Below are 25,363 nucleotides of genomic sequence, written 5' to 3' on the forward strand. Positions count from 1 at the left end.
AAAGCAAACGGCCCCCTATGAGACCATCATGATCAAGTGTATAATCATGGTTTCCCTTGGAAAGGATTTATTAGAGCATGAGGAAGAATTTTATTGGGGAACTGATGAAATGGCAGTTCATTTTTCTCCCTGCCTGATATATACAGGGTGGGGCAAAAGTAGGTTTACAGTAGTTCATATGGAAAATAACACAATAACTGATAAATAATAATACAAGAATAAATGGTGTTTTGTGTACACACATCTGTAAACCTGCTCCCCCCCCCCCCCCCCCCGCCACTCTGTATTTAAAGAAACTGCAGGAACCTAGCCCAGTTGTTTGGGGTTATGAATAACCTATCCTTTAGCCATTCTCTGAACTCTCTTAGGAGAAGAGTTGAGACACCTCAGTTAATGTCCCAACTCTTTTTGTTGACTCTGCACAGAGTGAATAGGCCATTTGCTTCATTTCAGGGAAAGATCCCTGCCTGAGGGTCCCAAGTCACACTGAGCAGGAACTTTCTGGAACAATCTGTGACATGCTTTGTGTCTTGTTCCTGTCACACTTAACTGGCTCCACTAAAGAACACTGTCATATTTAGTTTTTAAACCCTTTCAGGTCATGAGAAAAGCTTTAATGGAGACCCCACATCAAAATATTTATCTACTGTCCAAGTGTAATTAGAGATCCTAAATGTTAGATATCTTGCTACCTGGTACAATCCTACCAAACTCCAAAATAAAGCTATTTCTAGTCTTTAATTATTTTGATTTGGCAAGACTAAAGCAAGTTTGCCAGTTACATTACAGAGGCCTCATGAGTATCATTTTTTTGTGTTGGTCCTTCAGTCTCCTTAGTAACTGGGGAAGCATGTTTGTGTATGTCCAGTCGCTCAACTTCTTTCAGTGACTCTGCAGAGGCTGTGTATCCTGGTGGGCTTCTCAGCTGGTCTGCATGGATTCAAATTCTAGCTCTCCCATGTACTAAAAGACCTTTGACAAATTGCACAAGTGTTCTGTTCTCATTTCCCATCATAATAGAGTTGTAATAACACCTTGGTATTAGCATGACCATGAGGTCTAAATGAGTTAATACATAAAAGCACTGAGAACATGCTTGGGTGGTGGTAAGTAATTGATAAATATTAGTAATTTTGTTAGGATTATAATCCATAAAATTATCAAGAATCAAACAAAGCCAACATGGTAGGAGTTGAGGTCACCTGAGAGCCCCAAAGGCAGGGCAGTCACTTGTGGTTATACAAATGTACATTAATGAATTTGTGTATTCACTAAAGTAATTTTCTGGCAGGTGAATTGAAAGGTTATAGAGCAGCATTGAGATGAACCACACAACTTACTTAAAATGTTCTAGTAGCCATATTAAACAAATACACAGGTAAAATTAATTTTAATAGTATATTCTATTTGACTCAATATATCAAATTATTATTTTAACATAGAATTAAAACAAAATCGTTGTTGAAAAATTTTTGGTACTAAGTCTTTGAAATCTTGTGTGCATGTTATATGCTCACATTTCCAGTGCTCAGTAACCTCATGTTGCTGGTGATGACCATATTGGATAATGCTGGCCTAGAGGAAATGGCAATTTTTTCTAACTAGCTTGAAGATGCCATTTAGGGTAACTGCAGGGCACCAAATCCACATTTTCTCTCAAAGTCATTTGTGTTATGCCAATTAAACCAACCTGACTTTAGTCACTCCCTCTGGCATGGACCTTTAGTTGTTTGTTACCTGATTGGCCAGTGGTTTAAACTCATTGACAGGGATAGCAAGGCAGCTAAAAAGCTATTCATAATTCCCACCCCCTCCTAATCATGGGAATAATACCTGGTAGAAAAAGAATTGATGAGATATAAATGATGGTACAGAATCATTTGTTATCTGCTCCCCTCTTCTCCACCCTGATAGAATATCTTCTTGGAGTAAACATGAGTGGCTTTATGGGATACATTACTCAACAGGTAGAAAGGAATCTGGGTTCTAAAATCAATTAGGTACTGATGGACTTTGACATCTTGCCCACACCCTTTGTTTCAGCATCCTCATCTACACAACGGTGGCAAATATCTATTTTTAATTACCTAAATTGGAAGGTAATATGAGAAAGAAACCCAATAAAGTACTTTGAGGTTTTAAGATAGGGTGACTAGCTTTGTTGACCCAGGACTATTCCTGGTTTTAGGACTGAAAGTCCTGTGTCCTAAAAAAAAAAAAGAAAGTCCTGTGTCCTGAAGACCCACCCAGTCCTTGGCAATCCGAGATGGTTTGTCACCACATTTTAGGTCCTTTTTCTCTTCCTTCCTTCCTTCCTTCCTTCCTTCCTTCCTTCCTTCCTTCCTTCCTTCCTTCCAGGGCAGTGTATATTACTAACAACATCAGAAGCTTAGAGATCTTCATAGTTAAAAGTTACATATATATTAAAAACAAATATACGTAAATGATAATACTTATAAACATCATTTGAAAAGGGTAAAGTGATAAGTTGACATAAGGAATCATTATATTGGTTATTTTTATAACTTATTAGCCCATTTAAAATATATAAACTTTCATAAGGGGTGAGGACAATGGGGGAGTTTAAGTGACTTTAGAGATGGCTGCCAACCTATGATGTCAGCTTTATGTCATTATGCTCCTTTTTGGGGGAGGGGGGGGCGAGGTTCCATATCCCTGTGTAGTTTAAAAACCAAAACTTTATGGACCATTTTCTAATATGTATCACATGAAATTTCAGTTTTTCTATTTATAATGATAAGGGAAAAAGAAAGTAGAATAAGTAGCATATAGTTCTCTAACCTATGAAATAAAATTGTGAGTAAATGCATTTTAAACTTCTCTATCAAAAAAAATTCTTAAATCACTGATTAAAATATATGTAATCACTTGGCGTTAAGGTTGTACAAAAATCTTGATTTTTGATCAAGAATTGTAGAGTATGATAAATTTCATGCATTCAATGTAGTTACTCTGTGGGAGGAGATTGTAGTGAATTGAAATATATGCAGCTATTTCCTGACCTGGCCTGGTTTAGTCCATCCCTAGGCTTCAGGGTGCCTGGTAACCAAGTGAAATTATATAAAACAGTTTCAGAGTCTACCAGTATTTTTTTCCTGGGGAGGGACCCAATAGATTTCTTCAGATTTCTAAAGAGAGCCTTATCCCATAAAAGGTTAAGAGCCAAGTATATGAGGCCAAGAAAACAGTTTAGGAAAATAAAATTAAAAATAAAAAATTTTTATATGACCTGTTTAATTGTTAAAATCATTAACACTTACTAGCCTTTTAATCTTGAAAGTTTGATAAATGCACAGTTTAAAAAATTAAAATAAAAACAAAATTAAAAAAAAAAACATTTTCCTGATTATTAAAAAACCTTGTTTAAAAATGTCTTTTAGGTATTGCTTCTCCAATTTACCTATAATTACAATGTTTTGACACTGCTTCTCTCTCTCTCTCTCTCTCTCTCTCTCTCTCTCTCTCTCTCTCTGTATTCTGTTTGCTGGATTAAACTCCCTGTTTTTATAGGATGACGGCAAATATTGGTGAAGACGGTGGTGATGATGGCAGTTTCAAATTCAGCTGGCAAGTGTTCTGCAGTTGGGACTACCTGATTGGCAATCCTGAAACAGCAGACAACAAATTTAATTCTATCACACTGAACTTTAAGGTAAAGACACCAACTTCAAGAGGCTTTTCTTTGCATTTCTAAGAGTAAAACTGGAGCCATTCTATATGTTCTATATAGCAAAGTATCTTAACAATGAAAAAAAGATTAACATCATTTCTGCCTGTGGAGATCAGGGCAGCATTTTTTCTTTTTTTAGATTTTATTTATTTATTTTTAGAGAAGGAGGGAGAAAGAGAAAGAAACATCACTGTGTGAGAGAGACATCAATCAATTGTGTCTCTCATGCCCCCAACTGGGGACTTGGCCCGCAACCCAGACATGGGCTCTGGGAATCAAACTTATGGCCTTTTGGCTTGCAGGTCAGCACTCAGTCCACTGAGCCACACCAACCAGGGCTGGACAGTATTCTGATTATGACTGGAAAATCTCTGATAACCCATGACAGCACTATTTCTTCTCTAAATTTGCTAATAATATAATGCCATTGGCTTGAAATAGGAGGCCATTAGTAATCAGAATCAGACATTTTACATAATAGAACAATACTCACTATTTAAAATGGCTTTAAAGTATCATTCTGTAGTTAAAAAAAATACAAAAAAAAAAAACTGTACTGGGTCCTGGTCAGGTGGCTCAATTGGTTGGAGTGTTGTCGGTTCAACCAAAAGGATGCAGGTTCGGTCCCTGGGCAGAGCACATACCTAGGTTGTGGGTTTGAATCTTGGTCAGGGTGTGTGGAGGATGCAACTGACTGATGTTTCTCTCTGGCTGTCTCCCTGACCCTCTCTCTAAAACCAATTAACATATCCTTGGGTGAGTTTAAAAAAAAACTGTACTGGAAGAGAATTTAGAACGAAACCTGTCCTATTAGATCAATCAGACTTTGTAAGAATTTTTTTTTCTCTCACTTGTTCTCACTTGCTGGCAATATTCACTGATTTGTGGAATCCCAGATTTAGTTTATTTTTATTGTTCATATTCTGATGTTTGCAAAATTAATTCCTGAGTTTATGATACTTGTATAGCTCATATATTTCTCTTTTTTTCTGGTTTCCCTTGTTACAGGAAGCTATCGTAGAAGAAAGAGAGGGCGCAGGAGATGTAAACATCCACTTGGTCAGATTCCTGAGGTTCCTTGCTAACTTCTTCGTGTTTCTAACACTTGGCGGGAGTGGATACCTCATCTTTTGGGCTGTGAAGCGATCCCAGGAATTTGCACAGCAAGATCCTGACACCCTTGGGTGGTGGGAGAAAAATGAAGTTAGTCTCTGCATGCTTTCTCTGTGCTTAGAACCTGACATTTGAGATTTTGTGGCTTATGCTTCTATTAAATAAGGCCACTTATTACCTACCCACTTTGGTCCATGGTTCATATGGACCATATTTTTGTATGATTGAACCATGGCAAAGGATGGGTAGTTGTATCATTAAAAGAGTCACTCTTTGTAAGAACCTGTTTAATACCCATTTTAGGTGACTCTTGAGTCATAGGAATCAACAAAGTTAATAATGAGGATTTATGAATAACTTTATACAATTGATGAACAGAATTAAATTTATCTTATGTAAGATTGAACAGGATCTGCCAAGTTTTTACTTTAGGTTGAGATTATATCATGCTGATTTTATGTTACACTGATTTTTATCTCCTGCTGATTATGCTTATATAATGCTCTTAATAAAAATGGAAAAATGTATTGACAATTATTTTCTAGTCTTATACTTCTAATCATGCAAAACATGGAGTCCACAGGGGGCAATAGAAAACGTTTAATGGTAACAGTTTGAGCCAGGTACTTAGAAAAGACCGTTGCTAAAGTTACCTGAAAAAACAAATTTTTTTTTAATTTAAGGAAGGCTTTTTCCCCATCATAAACGTAGTACTGCTCTGTATTTATTTATTTATTTATTTATTTACTTACTTACTTAATTTAGCCAAATAATATAATCATAACAATGCCAGTCAATCAGGAGAGAAAAACCATATATTTCCAGTTTGTCCCATTTCTCTCTCTTTCTCCCCGCCACACCCTGCTCATATCATTCTCTTGTCTTGGGCATTATAAACCAGTTCATCTTTTTGAAACTGTCTTGCCTTGGCTTCAGTGGCTTCAATAACATAATGCTATCATGCTATGTGTTCTCCTTTTGTTTCTCTGAATGCCCCCTGTTTTCTTTGATGAAACACATTCTTTTTTTTTTTTTTCTATTAACAGTTTGCATTTCCCTAAGTTCAATATTTAGTCCTGAGTCCATATCAAGTAACACATCCATTTTAACTTCTTAAACAAGACCATATGCTGCTGATTTTTAAATTAGCATTTCCATTTTGGACCTCATTTTTCAAGCAGATAATTTTTCATTTTCTTTATAAATATTGTTGTGAAATGTATCACTATATCAAAATCAGTAATCAGGTAGAACAATATGTGTTCTTTGGATAAAGAGTGATGTAAATTGCATCCCTCATTATATCAGGAAACATTATTATTATTGGCACATACACAAACTCATATACAACCAAATCTTGAGAATGTGAGTTGATATTTTCTTTGACATTTTATTAAGATTGAACTTTAAAAATGCACAAGATAGTCTCCTTTAGTCTAATAAAAGATTAAAGGTATCTAGATAAACTTTCTGTGAAATTCTGGAGGAAAGTAAAAATTTCTAAACACTACTAACCTAATTTATTCTTTGTGTCTCCTTGTAGATGAACATGGTCATGTCTCTCCTGGGGATGTTCTGTCCAGAGTTGTTTGACTTGTATGCTGAATTGGAAGACTACCATCCCCTCATTGCTCTGAAATGGCTACTCATCCGCATTTTTGCTCTTCTTTTAGGCAATTTGTATGTATTTATTCTTGCCTTGATGGATGACATTTACAACAAGGTAAATCTTGTGTCTGGATTGGCCTTGCCCTCAGCATGTTTTTACAATCCCAGTCTCAAGATTGCCAGACAAACCTTTGAAATTTCTGTTACCTTCATTTTTGTTTCCATCACTTTGCTTTCCAGCTTGAAGAGGAAAAACTAGTAAGGGTCAATATTACCCTCTGGGAAGCCAACATGATCAAGGCCTATAATGAAAGCCTCACTGGAAATAGCACTGGGGCGCCCTTTTATGTGCACCCTGCAGATGTACCTCGAGGACCCTGCTGGGAAACAATGGTGGGACAGGTAATATCACACAAACAGAAATGCATGACAATTAATGGATTAAAAAAGAGCAGAGTCAATATTTCTTCCATAAATGTGGCCTAGTTTTTGATTGCTCACTAATAAAATACAGCTAAAATTTACTGAATGCTTACCATGTGCAGGCTGTGAATTTTATATATATTATCTCATGTACCATGCACTCCACATATCCGTCCATTGAGTTACGTTTTACTTTTATACCTCATTTACAGTTGTGTATAAAAGATAAATTATTTTCAAATTAAGTGAGATATTCACTATCTGTGCTCTAATAAAGCACCTAGGTTTAGATACAGACCCTAGAGAATATTTAAATAGAATGCTATTTAGTGTTACCTGTTTGTCATAAAAAAAATAGGTTATTTGGAAGCATACACTAATAAGACTAATTTCAGTAATATTAATTTTTGTCAAATAATTACTATTAAGCATTAAAGGAAATGTAATTTTAGGTTAGTTGTTTTCATGATGATTATTTAAATGGCCCCAGCCCAAAACTAGTTATATGATGCTTTAGATGGCTTTCTGCCCAATAAGGGAAACCAAACTCAAGAAAAACAACAAAAAAATCTACTTTGGGTCTGTAATTTCTATACAGATCCAATTTATATTTTGAAGAGCCTTTAATTTTATCTTGTTAAAACTAACATTTCTAATGTACATTTTATGAAATGATTTTGAACTTTGGTTCATCATTGGTGAACAGGCATTTCAAAATATGTTGTAGTGCTCTGTTAGATAACAGTTTAGTTTTCACAATAATGTAGTCTTTGTGAAATTATTTCAATAATTTTTACTGTGTATTCATTCCTTCATAATATAAAAGGATAGTTGGAAGTTAGCATTAGTCTTAAAAAAACTAATATAATTTAAACAAATATGGATATTATCAGATGCCCTCAGCCTAAATCAAATATTCATCAGACTTAAGCCAATCAACTGTGATTTCAAGTATGGAAAAAATACAGAAGATGTCTATAACTCTAGAATATAACATTGACGATTGAGTCAATAAGTATGGTACAATTAAGAATTTTATTTTACTTAATTTTTTCAGCTTTTGGGGACTTGATAGACCCCTCTCTTTTTATTTTCATGTTATTAAATACTTAATTTTCAGATATGCACATTTGATACATGTTTATAGGAACATTATATATGAAATAATAAATGAAAGGAAATGAAATGAAAGCTTCTTGCACTTAATAGAGAGGTGCTTGAGATCCACATTGTGGTAGGCAGATTAATAGCTCCTTGAACACATCCATATTCTAATCCCTGGAACCTGTTCATGTGTTACCTTAAATGATTTTAAAAAGTTTGCTAATGTAATTAAGTTAAAGGTCTTGGAATAGGAAAATTATCTTGGATTATGTGGGCAGGCCTAATGAAATTACAAGGGGAGACAAAAGAGCCAGAGTCAGCAAGATGAGATGTGACAGTGGAACCAGAGGCAGAGAGATGTGCCTTGAAGATGGAGGAAGGAGCCATAGCGAAGGATGCAGGAGGCCTCTAGACACTGGAGAAGACAAGGAAGCAGATTCTTCCCTGATGCCTACACCTTGGTTTTAGACTTCTGGCCTTCAAGAAATGGAAGAAAATAAATTTGTGTTGTTTTCAGCCACTGAGTTTGTGGCAATTTGTTACAACAGCAATAAGAAATGAACACACAGGAAGCCATGGGTTTGTGTTTTAAGGTTCCTTGAAGCAAAGTCTGGTCATGGTGCTGAACACGGGTCTGTTTTATCAGATCTAGGCTGCTCCTTAAGTTCAGCAGAAGTTGAGAGAAATTTTTATTTTAAAAAAGCAAGTATAGTTTTCACAAACTCAAAGAGTGTGTGATGTTCTCATATGTACATCCTAGAATGCTGACTGGTGTGAGAGCTAGGAAACCTACCCTTTACCAGGGAAACACCTATTAAACTGGATTAGGTAGAGTGGAGCTGCTCACTTCTGGGGAGAAGGCAGTGATTAACTAGACGGGAATGTCCATGCCACCTAGGAGAATACTTACGTTTCTGATAATGCAGCAGCATCTGTGATATTCCAACATGCACTGAATTAAAGGAAAAATCACTTATTTAATTGTTCTTTGGAGCCCCTAAACCATGCTGTTTGTCTTGTCTTTTATAAAAATATCCTGTTTGTAGTTCTCTTTCTTGCTTTATCTTTTCTTATTGACATTTGTAGTTGGGTTTTCCCCTTTTCTTTCTCTAAAGGAGCATTCAGCACTCATGCAAAAATCTGCAGGAACCACCAGGAAGGGAGGGGCTGTACTTCTGAATGGAATGTTGATGAAGGAGGTGGAATCCATGCAGACAAGGAGAACACAGAGGACATAAAAACCCCGAGTGCTGGAAAGTTCTGACCTTTAAAAATTAATGTCTACATCCATGCACCTGGAAACATTTCTTTTAGACACTTAAAGAAAAAGTACTTCTGGAAGAATTAATAAAGGCAGCTGTTTTAAATGTAATTTTGAGGATGCATCCCTAAAGACTCCTTCACTGTTCTATGAGAATATTTCAGGTGTTCTTGCCTTTCGTCCATGCATGTCCTCTGCTTTTATTTCCCTTGAGGATATTGTGCAACTCAAAGCTCTCTTTGAATTTGAATGTAAGATAATTTGGTGGCTCCTTTATCACTCCAAGGAATCTCAAGATATAGTCAGTCACATGTCCAATGGCATGTGATAGGTAGGCTGCAGAACCATTCTTGGGCGACAGCTATTTGAAACTATGTACTGAGGTCTGCTTTTAGGCTGGGAGAGAAAGCAGCCAACAGCTGAAGATAACCACAATTTATTGAATGCCTCTAATGTGTGAAGAACCACCTCCTTGAATATTAAATTATCCTCTGAGATAGGTTATATATTCTATAGATGAGGAGACTGTCCCTTAGAAAGGTAATTTGTTCAATACCTCAAAAGAAGTCAATAACTGGAGCCCTGTGGAGTCTAATTCAAGTTTGTGTCCTTGTCCATAGTGCTGAACTGAACTCCAGAAAAATGATTAGCATCAACAAATACTCTCTAAACTCCTGCCATGGAATTTCTACACTCTGAGGCCCTTCGTGATGTCCCTTGCTTAATGTCATCCCTTTACCTGCTAATGATCCTCTTAGGTTTACTGATCAAAGCTGTTCATACATTTTAACTAAATGTCATGAGTGGGAAGTTGTTTGTTGTGGAATGCAGGGCTCAATAGGAGGCCTACGAGGAGACCATGCTCCCATCCTGACTAGCCTGCTGGGTCTGGGATTGGACGATGTCCCAGAGATGAGCTGAGCCACCATTTTTGAGATTCCCTTTCTTATAAAGCAGTGTATTCCTTCTATGGTAAATGAATAAGTATTTTTACATTTTAATATGATTTTTGGATCTTCTTATGCTATTTAACTCAAAGTTGGAACACTGCTTAGGAAAAAATAAAGAATTTCAGCCATCAGAATGTGGATTCTTAGGAGGATGGGGAGGACTTCAAAAACACTCTGAACTTTTCTCTTGCCTGAGGAAGTCTTCCCAACTTGGCAGTGGAAACCTAAAAATATCCCAAATAGCCTACCTCTAATGGACGCTGGTTAACAGAATCTGAACTCAAATTGCCTGGGGGATGGAAAAGAGAATAAAATTAGGGAAGAGAAAAGTTATGGCCAGAAATAACTGCAGGAATTTACTATTATTCAATCATTTCATTCCACATATATTGAGTGCATGCTAAGTGACAGGTGTTGTGCTGGTTGCTAGAGGTACAGTGGGGAACAAAGGTGGGCCAGCTCTCTGCCCTTATGAAAATTACCATCTCTTGGAGGGAAATGAAGCCACTATCTGAATAATTATGCAAAAATTGCAAATTTACAATGGCAACAAAGCACTACAAGAATGAAATGCGTGGAATCCAAGAACTTCTTATAGAGAAGTTTGCCTTGTCAGTGAAGTGAGAGAGACTTCCCTAAATTAGTGATGATGCAATGATGCATATGTGTTGGCACAGACTGAGTCATGAGATGAGGTAAGAGAGGTTGAGTAAAGCCCACATGCAAAAGTCCTGTAGCCTGAAGAAGTATATGGAGTATTAAGTCACAAAGAAAGCCAGTGAGTGAAGAAGATAGAGGAAAGAGCAATACAAGAAGAATATGGAGAGCTAGACTGGAGTCAGCTTATACAGAAGCTTTCAGATTATGAAGTAGTCTTACACTCTCTTGGCCCACCTTTTTGCTTCAGCTGTTGCTGCAACAAACAACTGCATGCAGCTGTTACCTGACACCGTCTTAACTGAACTGTACTCATATTCTCTGCATCACCAAGTGGAGCATTAATACCACATGGGGCCATAATAAGCTAATGGGAATGAGAGCTGGAGGATTGTCTCTTGAGTGGACAATTCTGAAGCTTACTTATACTAAAGGCTATGGAATGGGCCCCCAGAAAGATCCACTCGCCCCAGTAGTGACAGCATGAACACACTCTTGGGTAAAGTCTTTCTCTCCTTTTGTTTCATTTCTTCCACTCCCCACTCCTGTTCTTTGACAACACCTTCCAAAATATACTACCTGCTTATAAGTTCTTGTCATAGGCACTATTTTTGGTGGAAGCTAATGCCAAGATAATTTCTTTAATGTATATTTCTAAGTTTTCAATGTGGTATTTTGGTTTTTATTGATTTATATTAACAATTAAATTCTATTTATGGTGGTGATATGCATCTATTTATAATAGAAGCAGTTATTTTTTAAATAAAGTATATTAAAAGACGTATTAGATAAACAATATTTCAGATGGTACTTGGGTATGGCAAGAATTGTGCAGATGGTACACAGATACCAGGAGTTCAGAAACCACTGCTCTGAAGTGTGAGGCTGGAAGTTAACCTAATGATTGCTAGTCAAATGGCCCTTTTCCCTATGAGAAAAACTTTTCTCACTAGTTATTTTAGGGGTAGCTAGAAATAAAAAAACAACTTTTTACATTATAGAAGAACACTAGTATTTCTGGCAAAATTATGTCTTATTAGATATTTAGTGTTTTCATTTTTAAGGAATAAATTATTGGGAATGAAAAGAAAAAATAAGTAAATGATCATGATAAAAATGTAGTTATATGTATACTATTACAGTTATTGCTATTGTTATATGAGTTTCATGAAGAAGTAGTGAACTTTCTAACCCACAACACACAATTCACACATCAATTCAAGCTCACACTACTGAGATGACCACTTTCTATTTCCAGACCTTTTCTATGTATTTACATATATACATGTATATAACATATATTCATATGTGCACATAAGATTTTTGTTAACAAATGAGTTCATACCATGTAGCCTATTTTGCAAATTTTAGAAAACCTGCATTTTATTAGAGCATAGCATTTTAGCACTTTTTAAACAACTTTATTGAGATACAATTCACATACCATACATTTCAAACACTTAAAGTATGTAATTCAATGAATTCTAGTATATATTCATGTAGTTATGCATTCATAACCACAATAACAGTTTCTTTTAACAGCTCACTATGTTCTGTTGTGTAGACACCCTGTTTTATTTAATTAATCTCCTCCTGAGCATATTTGACTTGTTTCGAATTTTAACTGGAGGAAGTAATACTTTCATAATTATATATATATAGATTTGTGCACTTCTGTTAATACTGCCATAAGATATGTATATAGAAGTGGATTTCCTTGCTTAAATTCCACACACTATAAAATGTGATGGATTTACACACATCTCCCCCAGACATTGTGTAAGTCTATTTCCTCATCAGTTTATGAGAGTGCCTAATCACCACACTCTTTTTAAATATTTAAAAATTCATGTTGAAGCATGGATTTTTAAATATTTTTTACTCTGTGAGGCAACAGCTCATTGTTTTAATTTATGTTATTATGGGGTCTAAGCAGTTTTTGAATGTTTTAATTGACTGTGTATTTTCTTCTGAGGATTTATTAATTGCAACATTTGCATTTTGTCCCTAATTAGATCATCCATCTATTGTCTGGCTGATTTGTAAAAGTTTCAATGTGTTAGAAAAACTAATTTGCTATCATCTATGCTGCAAGGACTTTTTTTCCAACTTTGTCTTTTAAATTTATAAATATTGCTGTTTGCCAGGTGAAATTTCAAACTTCTGTATGGCCAATATTTTCCTGTTTCAGAGTCTTATGTCATGCTTATAAAAGTTTCTCAGTAAGAAGACTTTTGATACAGTGAGTTTAGAACAAAACATAATTATTTTTAGAGAAATAAAATAAGGATGAAACATTCTTCTTTTGCTATATGTGCTGAACTAGTTTCTTTACCATAAATTGCAGTTTCCATACTCACACTATTTAGAAACATGAAAAATTTGATGTTAACACTAGGACCGTTAAAGAGAGAAATGCACATTGTAATGCAGATAATATCTCAACAGGAATTTGTGCGGCTGACTGTTTCTGATGTTCTGACCACCTACGTCACAATCCTCATTGGAGACTTTGTCCGGGCATGTTTTGTAAGATTTTGCAATTACTGCTGGTGCTGGGATTTAGAATATGGATATGTAAGTATGATATTCATTTTTCTCTTATCAGATTATATTTTGTTGTTTACTGTTTACACATATGATGCAAGAAAAAGACATCTCAAAATTTAGAGGGTGGGATCTCCCTTTTAGATGTCAATACAGTAGTCCCCCCTTATCTGCAGAGAATACATTTCTAGACCCCCAGTGGATGCCTGAAATCATGGATAATACTTAACCTGATCTGTACTATTTTTTTCCTATACATGCATATCTTTTTACTTAACAGAAGCATTTTATGTCTTCTTTTTGGCATATCCAAATTGCCAGCACTACTACTCTTGTATTTTGGGGTCATTACTAAGTAAAAATGTTATTTGAACACAAACACTGCAATACCACGGCAAGTGATATGATAACTGAGTTGGCTACTAAATGACTGAAGAGCAGGAAGCATGTGCAACACACTGGACAATGTGACGATTCATGTCCTGAGAAGTATGGAGTAAGATAGCACAAAATTTCATCACACTACTGAGACAGGGGCAATTTAAAACATATGAATTGTTTATATCTGGAATTTTTGGTAACTGCGGAAAGCAAAACTGAGCATAAGGGTGGGCTACTATAAATGAAGACCAGTGAGTATGGTTTGAATTCAGAGAGGGTCAGATTTGAGTATCACAGCTTACAATATTCTCATAAATTAGCACGGGATAACTGAAGCAATGGATGGTGAGCTCAGTAAATCTTGGACCTATAGTTTTCTCCATCCCTATGAAGCTTGCTGGCATTTCTAGAAACAGAGCAGAATGTATATTCTATTAATTCCTTTGAATGCCACTAAATAAACCCCTAGACACTTGTCCTGGCCAATCACTGTGCAGTACAGTGGGAGACAGCAGGATTTTAAAAAATATAATGCTTACTTCGTAAAGTTCACAGTCTAATAAGGATCAACAAAGACATGAGCAGGGGGCATTTGAGGAAGTTTTGAGGAAGGCCCAGGGTACTGATAGGGCTCTAGCAAGTGGTGGAGTTGAATCCCAGTAAGTTGACTTCCTTTTCTATGGCAAAGGCATAGGATTCTCTGAGCCCCACTGGTGTTGACCTCATTACCATCTCACTCTCTTTGCTTAACGCCAGGTCACCCCACAAAGGTTGAAGGTTGCAGTAGAGCACCTATCACTACTCTGTGGTTTAACGCACTGCCAGGTGCCCACTGTCTCTCTTTTGAAAAATGGATCACCATTTTGGGAAATATGACCTGGAGGTGAGGGGGGTTGGTAATACTCATTTGCTTAAAATCCTTTAGTAGTTTACTTAGAAGAAATTCCAAATCCCTGTCTAGGGCCTTCAATACCCTATATGATATCTTGGTTTTTTTGTTTGTGTTTTTCTTTCCTTCTGAGCTCATCTTTTACTACTTTTGTTCTTTTTTTGGAAAGTCCACAAACATTGGGATTTTTTCTTATTCTTAAACATGAGATGGTCCTCGCATTGTCATTAGCTGTTACTCCCTCCAGGGGTGCAGATTCCTAGAATTTGGCATGACTTGCTCCTTCTTGTCATTAAGGACTCAGATAATGTGCCACCTTTTTAGAAGTCTTCTCTGACTATCCATTCTAATGTAGCCTACCAGACACCCTTAACATACTGTTGTTTTATTTTCTTCATATGATATATAACTATTTGATACTTCCTTTTTCAAAAAAGTGCTTGTTATCTGTCTCCCTCTGTTAGAATGAAAGCTCTATGAAACAGAAGCCTTGACCTCTATGCTTAGAACTATGCTCGTCATGTAGCAAGCATTAGGTGTTGACTGGCTGGTTCAATGTTAAACCTCCACATTCTAGTATCATCAGGGCAGCACCATCCATTGTACAGGTATGTGTCCATGGAGTGAACTCTGGCTTAGTATTCTTGAGCCAAGGATGTTTCTCTACTCACTAATGAAGGGATATCCTTTACTGCTGATTCCCCTTCTGTCCCATGCCCTAAGTCTCAGGACAAGTTCAACGTTCAAAACTGTTTCCAAGACTCCAGGCTAGATCATCTGTCTGGCTATCTGACTTTGACATCATACCTTTTCTGAGGTCATCTCTATCACCCTCAGTGAAAATGGCTCTTGGATGAGCCAAGAGCAGTTAGGTAATGCTCTTTGGTGGACAACAATGAGGTAATGCTACAGATGCAAGAGGCTGTCATGTTGCTTCCACATTCCCTGCTATGAGGTATTCAGCTGGCTTAGTTTCATTTCTATTTTCCATGCCTGATCAGCTCTTCTGAAGCAGACATAAAAGTTGCCTTTTTTGTTGTTGTCATTAGACTATCACTAGGCTTATGCTTGCCTTTTATCCCTTACCACTTTCTTCTTAAGTGCTAGATCATTTTGATTCTAATATGAAGTCAATATGACATGAGCTGGATGCATAAAAGCTGTAATTAAATAGCTAATTTATTATTCATTGAGTGGTTACAGTGCTCTTGGGTTAGTACAAAGTATAGGAAAAAACACAAGTTCCTGTTTTAGGTCATAGAGAAAGAATTTTCTTCCATATTACCTTTCCAAAGCTCTTCAGAGAGAAGTTCAGCATTAAAACAAGTTTTAAAACTCTAAGGTTAGATGATGCATCTTTGATATGGATCTGATAATCATTGGCCCACCAAGTGAAGAGCGTACACAATTGTCTGCCTGCTAAATGCAAAACATTATGAGCAAACCTCTGTGTTGAGTGACAGGGGATATAGAGGTGAAAAAGATGTAAGCCTGAGGGGAGGTTGCAAAGTTGGGCCTGCAAGCAAGATTCAACGTACAGCTATATTTTTCTTTGATATAAAGAGTGGTTTCTTTGTTTGTTTTTAATGAGCTAATATTTAAAAACTGGTAGGTTTACATTAAAAAATATGGATTTATTGCTTTTCTTAATATATTATAAGGTTTGGAAACATTAGACCCATATTCCCACTTTGAAGAAATGGGCTGGAGCTGAAAAGCCACTGCCCTCTTCAGTTTTACTCATTCAGCAGTTTCTCACATTCTTTAATACTCTTTGATCTTGCAAGCTCCCATTGTCAATACAGAGCAAAAAATGCAAATGCCACAGGAGAAGCCAACTGTTCTACCACTTTGGGAAGGGAAGGGGAGAGGTCAATAGAATCACAGACATGACGAAGGAAGAGACATTTGTGCCAAGCCTTGAAGAATAATCAGAATTTCAAAAGGTTGAGATGGAAGAAAACATTCTCAGTGGAGGGACAGGTGCAAGAGAAGGCCCAGCAGCTGGAAAATATGGGCAGTGCATGCAGAGACCTAGATTGCCATCAACTAGATTTCCATCATGTTGATTTTCACTGTAATGTTTAAGCCTAGAAATTTCAAAAACTCTGCCACATTATGACTAATTCATGAGCCAGCCTATGGCATTCATAACTTAAGGTGCTCCCAGGCTTAGCCAGGTCACTTGCAGTAGAGTGGAATTAGCAGGACAGGTTGAGATATAGAATTAGAAGATGAACTGATGTTTTCTAGCTAGGAAGGAGATATTACTTAGCAGTCCAGGAAGATGGCATGATAAAGAATCAGTAAGAAGTCAAGGGTATCCCATGAAGGGATAAGAACATGGGAAAAGAGACAGCACAAATTGGATTTGAAGTTCCACCTGAATATGGGACAGAATCTGTCTACAGGCAACTAGGATTGAAACGCAAAGCCTCAAGGTGTTGAAATCATCATAATAGATGAGGCTCAGATTTGTCCCAGATCAGTGGTTCTCAAATATAAGCATATACCAGAATCCCCCGAAGGAAGATGAAAACATAGGATCTCTGATTCAGGAGATCTAGGTTAGGTCAGAGAATTTACTCTCAAGTTGCCAGATAAAGCTGCTGCTTCCAGTCTGGGGGCCACACTTGAGAACCATTGCCTTAGAGCCACAGGCAGGCCAGCCTGTGTGGGAAATGAGATTTGTGTGGAGAAAGTCAGGTAGGTCATTGCAATAACAAAATTCTCTCTGAGGTCCTGAATTGCATTTCACAATATTCATATTCATATTCCCAAATCACTAAACTTGCAAAGAGAGAATGGGTTTTCCCAGTCTGTTTAGTCTAACAAGCACCATATATCTTTCCTCTGGGTAGATGATTGACTCTAGCCCACTACAAGTAAAGGTCTCAAAGACAAGATGAGTTCCAATCCCTTGACTATTATGGACCTCAGCCCAAAACCAAATGGGCTCCTGAGTTGCTGACCATTAAAAATCTTATCAGTAAGTTGATTACATGTATCCAATTTGAATCATTTTCCTAACTCAGATTTCAAGAAAACCTTCTTTTTCCTAAGCATCATTTACCTTTAAGCTTTTTAGATTTTAGAGACAATTAAACAACCACATTGTAAATTGATTTACACAGTTATTATTAAAATATTGCTTTATAATTTTAAACTATAATATAATCACACATTTAAAAAAATCTACCTCTAAAAGAATCAGTATTGAATTTCATACTGTGTGTGGGGGGGTGGGGGTGGGGATTGACTTCTTACACTTATTTTATTTTTATAGGGAGAATTTCTGAGTTTCATGTATGCACTATTAAATTCCATTTCTAAGGTGTTTATAGAAAATCAATTCTTTCATAACTGGGTCTAAGTTTCAACCAATTCCATATTTTAGATGAGAAAGGGATTTTAGAAATTATTTAGTTTATAAGTTAGAACACTTCATAAGGGGCTATATAGTGGTCTTGCTTTTCCAGGTGTGTTGCTGTGAGATATATGAGAAATATCTATTTTGGTGTTCATTCCAAGCTCCTGGCCTGAGCTCCGAATACCTTTGTAGTTCCCTAAGCAATAAAGGTGCTAGGAATATCTTTTGTTCTAATATTTGGTCTTTGATGCTGGTTCCTGACACAGAGCTCCTAAATTCCTTAAAATTTCTTGTGCAATAGGTTGTTTTTTGTTCTAATGAAGCAACTCTTGATGGACTTGGATAGCTTCAGGATGGGGACAGGTCACCAGAAAGTTCAAGTCATGATTAGAAGCTTGAAATTTTCAGTTTCTCCCTCCACCCTCCAGGTGGAGCAGAGGGGCTGAAGAAAGAGTGAATAATTGATGATGCCTATTAATGAAGTCTGCATAAAATCCCTGGAACTGTGGGGTTCAGAGAGCTTCCAGGTTGCTGAAAATATTGGGGTGCTGGGAAGGAGGCATGCCAGGAGAGGGCACAGAAACTCTGTGCCCCTTTTCACATGCTTTGCCCTGTGCATCTCTTCCATTGGGCTGTTTCTGAGTTGTATCCTAATATAATATATTAGAAATCTAGTAAACAAACTTTTTCCGGAGTTCTGTGAGCCGTTCTAGCAAATTATCAAATCTCAGGAGGTCGTTATGGGACTCTTTAATTTATAACCTGTCAGTCGTGTAGGTGACAAGCTGAACTTGTGATTGGCACTGAGGTGGGGCAGTCTTGTGGGAGTGAGACCTTAACCAGTGGGTTGTGCTCTAACTCTAGACACTTAATATCATAACTGAGTAAATTGCAGACATCCAGTTGATGTCTATGGAGAACTGAAGAATTGCTTGGTGTGGGGGAAAACCTACACACCTGTGTCAGAAGTATTGTGATAGAATGGAGTCGTAGAGGAAAGTAGATTTTTGTTTGTTTGGTTGGTTGGTTTTTATGTTCAGCAGGCCATATGGCCTCTGTTGTAACTGCTAAACTTTCTCGCCTTAGTCCCAAACAGCCACAGGCAATGCATAAACGAATGAATGTAGCTGTATTCTAATAAAACTTGATTTACAAAAACAGATGGCGATCCAGATTTGGCTCACGGGCCATAGTATACCAACACCTAATTTAATTTGTTTCATAAATTTACCTGTGAGGAAGCTGAGACCTGAAGAGATTAGCGAGTGGCCCAGTCACTAATGGTAGGAAATGGTAGGGTAGTCTGATCCTCAGGTCTCCACCCCTGTCAAGTATCTGTATCACAAAATCACCTGGTAGCGCAGGGCTGCCCCATACCCTTTGTCTGTATTGGGTCGATTTATGCATCAAAGCTTTCATTCCTCCAGAGGCCCCTGCGGCAAACAGAGACAGGGGTTCCCTGGCTGTCTTTTGAGCTTTTTCAGTCACCTGGTAATAAAAATATCTCATCTCAAATGACCTTTAAGAGGCTTGTGTGCTTGTAAGAATAAAAGGACTGCACTTCTAAAAGGCTGGGTTTTCTTTTCATTTTCTGTAGTTTGGTGGGCTGAATCATGACACTATCTGAGGTCAAGGTGGGAGGTTTGATTTTTGGAACAGACATAGGGGAGAGCTGCTTTAAGTCCACAGATGTTGCAGGCCGCCCAGCTGAGCATTTGTCAAATGTGTTCTGTGAGCTCATAGGGCTCGAAGAGAGCAGAATAGATGATGCAGAGCAAATGCTCCCAGGGAAGGAGAAAGACTCAGGATGAATGTTACTCGTGCTTAGAAGCAATTTATTTTTCTCCATGAAGGCTACATTTTTTACATTGTTGATTTTAGGATAAAAACTGTCAACAAAATCTTTTTCTTTTTTTTTATCTTATAAATGCTGTAGTTTTAGATCATTGACAAATTAGTGAAACACTTTGCATATATGTTAGCGGTTTCTTGAGTGAAATCATCTAGGTCATCTTTATCCTGCCTAATATAATAGGGCTACATATTATTTCATTCTATGCCATTTTATCATGTTATTTAACGATTCTTGTTATGTCATTCTTGCTGGTTTCTTCCCTGAATGTGTTAACAAGACATGTTGCCCATATCTTTCAGTTGACTATCTTTTGTGAAAGTGATGAAGTTGACCTGGATTCAAGAATTTCTGAGCAAAGCATTAAAATGTTGTGACAATTTTGTTGGAGTTCCAAATCAGAGACCTATTCTACCTTACAAATATATGCTTGGGTTCTTGGGTTGGGGAAGAACAGAGACATTTTCAAGCCATGTGTGTGCATGTGGTGCATGTGAGTGTTGGAGAGGGAGTTATTATGAGGATACACATGATCTGAAGTCACATGTGCATATGTCAGGATTTGGGACAGTGATAGGACCTGCCACTTTCTTGGTCTCTATTTCATGGTCTCTTGGTATTCTCACATCCTATCTTTTTGCTGTTCTCTTTTTCTCTTATTACCATTTACTCAGTCTCCTGCCTGACTATTCTCTCTTTTGTATTAAGTAGAAGCAAACTTTACTGCCTTTGCTAATTAGCATTAATCCCATTAATAGAAGCTTTCCTTCTAGAATGCCTAATATGTCACCAGCAAGCCTTTGGATGGGCCACCCTAGGACAGTTCCTACTGATGGCCCCTCTGCACAAAGAACAGCCTGGCCCTGCTGCCAAAGGCAAGATGGTATTATCTCGGAGGCACACACTGCACGTTGAGTTAAAAAACTTCTTTAACTTTTCCTGTATTTCTCTATATTTATTTTATTGTAAAAAAATTACATATTTTTGTTGAAAATATTTTATAATATGCAAAACTTGAAGAAAATAGAAGCCATAAACTATCACTAACATAAAATAACTATTAATTTTGGTGAGTACTTTCAATTGTTTTCTTTATAAATAGTTTCACAGTAAGTTGATAAAATTAATGAATGTATAATTTTATGTATTTTTTGTTTAATGTTAAAATATAATTTTCTTGGCCCTAGCTGGGTAGCTCAGTTGGTTGCAGTGTTGCCCTGATCCCCAGTCAGGGCACATACAAGAATCAAGCAATGAATGCATAAATAAGTGAAACAACAAATTGATGTTTCTCTGTCTCTCTCTCTCCAATCAATACATTAAAATATATATGTATGTTGTTTTCTCTTGTGTATGTAAATATGTTTCCAACAGGATGTAGTTAGTTTCAGTATATCATAGTATATGAATACATACTACTTCCATCCCTGGATGTATTTACTTAATCAATGTATATACTGTATTTACTTAACTAATGTTAGACATTTAGATGGTTTCATCTCTGCTTGTGTAAACTTTTCAGCATTTAAGATTACTTTGTTAAAACAAATTTTGAGAAGTAGACTTGACAGGGTCAATGAGAATGAGGTTTTTAAAGCTTTTAATATGTATCATGAAATTGTTTTTCTAAAAGGCTGTTCTGATATTTACTTTCACCAGTGGTGTGTAAGAGCCATTGAATGACAGCATTTCAAAATGAGTCTTACTATTTTAAAAGAGTGCTTTTTTACTTTATTTATTGCTAATTACTTGTTATATTGATTATTCTGCTATTGTGGCTGCAAGAAAGTCAATGAGAGGATAGCCGTACCTATGCAAAAATGTGAAACACTTGACTTTCAGTGTTCACCACTTGAGATACTAATCCAATGAATGTCTGTGCCTTTTCTAGCCTTCTTACACCGAATTTGACATCAGTGGCAATGTCCTCGCTCTGATCTTCAACCAAGGCATGATCTGGTAGGCCAGCTGCTGGATAGTCTAATACTTTTTTTTTAATGTATTTTATTGATTATACTATTACAGTTGTCCCAATTTTTCCCTCTTTGCCACCCTCCACCCACTACCTTGCTTCCCTCCAGCAATCCCACCCCTCTTAGTTCATGTCCATGGGTCGTGGATATATAAGTTCTTCGGCTTCTCCATTTCCTGTACTATTCTTAACATCCCCCTATCAATTATTTTAATGTGCTTTATTGATTATGCTGTTACGGTTGTCCCAATTACTTTTCCCTTTGTTCCCCTCCACCCAGTGACATCCCTCCCTCCAGTTGTCCACCCCCCCTTAGTCCATGCCCATTGGTTGTGCATATAGTTCCTCTCAACATCTTCCTATCTACTCCACTCCCTCCTACTATGATTCTTAATTCCTGTACCATCTCCCTCCCTTTCCCCCCGCCCCCCTCCCTGTACTCCACCCATAATGTTCCCCTTACCTATAATTATTTTCACACTCTCGTTGCCTACGTAGTTTGCGTTTGTTTCGGTTCCCTAGCTTCTATTGTTGGTTGTTGTGATACAGTTTTCATTTTAATGTTCATAGTTTTGATCCTTCTTCTCCTAAACAAGTCCCTTTAACATTTCATATAATAGTGGTTTGGATCTGATGAACTCCTTCAGTTTTATTCTGTCCTGGAAGCACTTTCTTTGCCCTTCTATTCTGAATGACAGCTTCGCTAGATAGAGTAATCGTGGCTGTAGGTTTTTGATTTTCATTACTTTGAATATTTCTTGCCAGTCCCTTCTTGCCTACAGAGTTTCTTTTGAGAAATCAGCTGACAGTCTTATTGGGACACCTTTGTATGTAATTTTCTTCTTCTCTCTTGCTGCTTTTAAGATTCTCTCTTTATCTTTAATTTTTGACATTTTGATATAATGTGTCTTGGTGTGGTTTCTCCCTGGGTCCAGTTGTTTTGGAACTCTCTGTTCTTCCTGGACCTGTAAGTCTATTTTCTTCCCCAAGTTAGGAAAATTCTGTTTCATTATTTTTTCACATAATTTTTCAATTTATAGTTCTTCTTCTTCACCTTCTGGCAGCCCTATGATTCAGATGTTGGCCCGCTTATAGCTGTCCCATAGGTTTCTGAGCCTCTCCTCATTTTTCTCACTTCTCGTTTCCTCTTTCTGCACAGGTTGACTGTTCCTTCCCTATGTTCTGATTTGTTGATTTGATCCTTAGTTTTCTTGCCCTCACAACTAGTTTCGTATGTGTTTTTGTTCATTTCAACAGGACTAGCCTTCATTCCTTCCCTGTCTTGTTTAAGATCTGCTGTTGGGTCTGTAAGTGCTTTTATAACCAAAGCTCTGAACTGTGCCTCAGGAATATTTCCTATCTGCTGCTTTGTTAGATTAGAAATTTGCTGTCTGGTCAGCTGTGTCACTGGGATCTCTATCATGATCTGTGCCATCCTGAAGAGTTTTGTGTTTACCTTTGCTTCCTGGGCAAGGGTGTCACACCCCTTATGCTACAGGGGAGTGGGGAGCCCTGTGCACTCGCAGGGCATTTTCTGCAGGGGTGGGAGTCCAAGATGAATTCCTGCTGTTCAGTCTCCACTGAGAGACCGGGATCCTCCTCCTCCATCCCACCCCCACCAGGCCTCACAGTCCACTGCAATAGGGGTCTGCCTTCCCTGGCTTTGGAATTGCAAGATGACGCGTCTGGTCTGCAGCTGGGGTGCTCCCCAGGTGCTTCTTGCCTCCCCTTAAATATGGGTGTCTGTGCTTACCACTGTCCTGCTGCCGTTACTGCTGCTGCCACAGACAGCACAGCTTGACCTCTCCTCCCCAGCTTCATCCCTCCTACCTGTCTGGGTGAGCACCACTTCTTTATAACTTTATACATTGGACTTCTATTTATTTTCTGGAACTTCTGGTTACTGTTGGTTTTGCAGTAGTTGTATTTCTTCTTAGTTGTGGAGAGAGACAGAGGGTGTCAGTCTAGGCCTCCATCTTGGCCAGACTCTACCACTTTTTGAAAAGCTTCCAAGATCATTATTGCATCAAGCCTGTAGCCCAGTGTCAGAGGAGAGCACACTCTGTGTCTAAGTCAACACTTGCCTGTGCAGAATGGATGGTTATGAGTAGCTTACTTTTTTTTTCTCAAATCTTCCATCTTGGTTCTCAAAGGCATATGCCTGTTTTGTAGAGCACTTCTTCATCAAATTCTGGGCATCTATGTTCTGGTTGGTAGATTATTTGAAGGCATTTTATATTTTACATCCTGTGACACTAGAATCTAACAGTGAAACACTAACGATCACATTACTACATGTTAAGTATGAAATAAATTCTTGTAAGTCTTTCTGAGAAATTGATTATATCATGTTATCACCAATGAATATATTTAAAATACAACTTATAGCTACTTTAAAAAATAGTATCTTACCAAATCCAATAGTTTATAGAGATGAAACACATATTTTAAGGAGGTCAAGTTAAAAATATGATCTTTATTTTGGAACTTGTTTCACAGAACCATTTGCACATCAGAATTATTCCTTTTGATGTTCAAAGGATTCTCATATCTTTTATTAAATGAAAACATTCTACCTATAAACCTTGATGGGTTAAGATGAGTTGGTACAGTAGAAACCATTTTTGAGAGTAAAAATTGAATCACAGCATGCATTTCATCTGGGACCATGTGTCTTGGAAATCTGTCACTCTTAACTAAAAGTACCCTAACCCACAAGCAGTTACAGTGAGCTTCTTTATCCTGTTGATACATGTCTAATATATGACCACACTATTTTCCTTTGGACAAGTACTATTTACTAGGTTCAGTTTTTGCAGAAGTATCATATGTTACTCAAATCTTTCAACCAACCACAGCCGACCTGAATTATTAAACCTTTGTGAGATAAGGCCTCTCTGAAAATATTAAAATTATTTTGCTTTAGTAATATAGAGACCATAGTCAAGGGCCCCATCAGCTTGCCATGGGGCCTGTCAAATTCCTGGGCCTCAATTAGATCAATCAATGTGAAGAGAAGACTATAAAAAGATTAACTTCTCCATTGTCAGGTATATTTGAAAATGTACTTCTTGGCTAAATTTTCAAGTTTTGGCTCATGTGTCCAGAGTCATGAAGGAGTAAAATGCATCCTTAGTTCTCCAAGCAGGGAGGAAAGTCAAAGTGGCCCAATGTATGACTTTTAACAGACTGTCAAGGGAGCAGCTTCCATGGGTTCTGGATCTTTCATTTCCTGGAGAGCATTCTGCTATCATGGGAGAAGAATACCTAACATTGCTCCTGGGGTAATGAGAAACCACTGTGTTATATCAGTTTTAAAACTCCCTGGCTCTTACAGAGTGCCATAAATCCCTCAAGCCTGGAGGGTGTGACTTGTACAGTCAAATGCTACATGCCTCTTTCTTGTTCTATCAGAATTTAGACCACAGATTTGCCTAGAAACCCATTTTCATTGTCAGGAAAGCTGTTGCAATGGCTGTCCTGACTGGTTTCACTTGCAATTTTCTAACTGTATCTATATATTACTATTGTTCATATTAACATCC

General features: G+C 37.3%; 1 protein-coding gene across 1 annotated transcript in view; it reads left to right on the forward strand.

The window, feature by feature from the left end:
• TMC1 (transmembrane channel like 1) overlaps nucleotides 1–25,363 on the forward strand; it is a 129,399-nt gene that overhangs the window by 81,810 nt on the left and 22,226 nt on the right. The window contains exons 10-15 of the mRNA XM_090275222.1: nucleotides 3,532–3,673; nucleotides 4,700–4,894; nucleotides 6,348–6,527; nucleotides 6,653–6,814; nucleotides 13,256–13,384; nucleotides 21,738–21,805. Of these exons, the coding sequence (XP_090131348.1) occupies nucleotides 3,532–3,673; nucleotides 4,700–4,894; nucleotides 6,348–6,527; nucleotides 6,653–6,814; nucleotides 13,256–13,384; nucleotides 21,738–21,805 (876 nt within the window). The remainder of the gene's footprint in view (nucleotides 1–3,531; nucleotides 3,674–4,699; nucleotides 4,895–6,347; nucleotides 6,528–6,652; nucleotides 6,815–13,255; nucleotides 13,385–21,737; nucleotides 21,806–25,363) is intronic.

Source organism: Furipterus horrens, unplaced genomic scaffold, assembly GCF_987537825.1.
Source record: "Furipterus horrens unplaced genomic scaffold, mFurHor1.1.pri manual_scaffold_4, whole genome shotgun sequence".
Taxonomy (NCBI): domain Eukaryota; kingdom Metazoa; phylum Chordata; class Mammalia; order Chiroptera; family Furipteridae; genus Furipterus; species Furipterus horrens.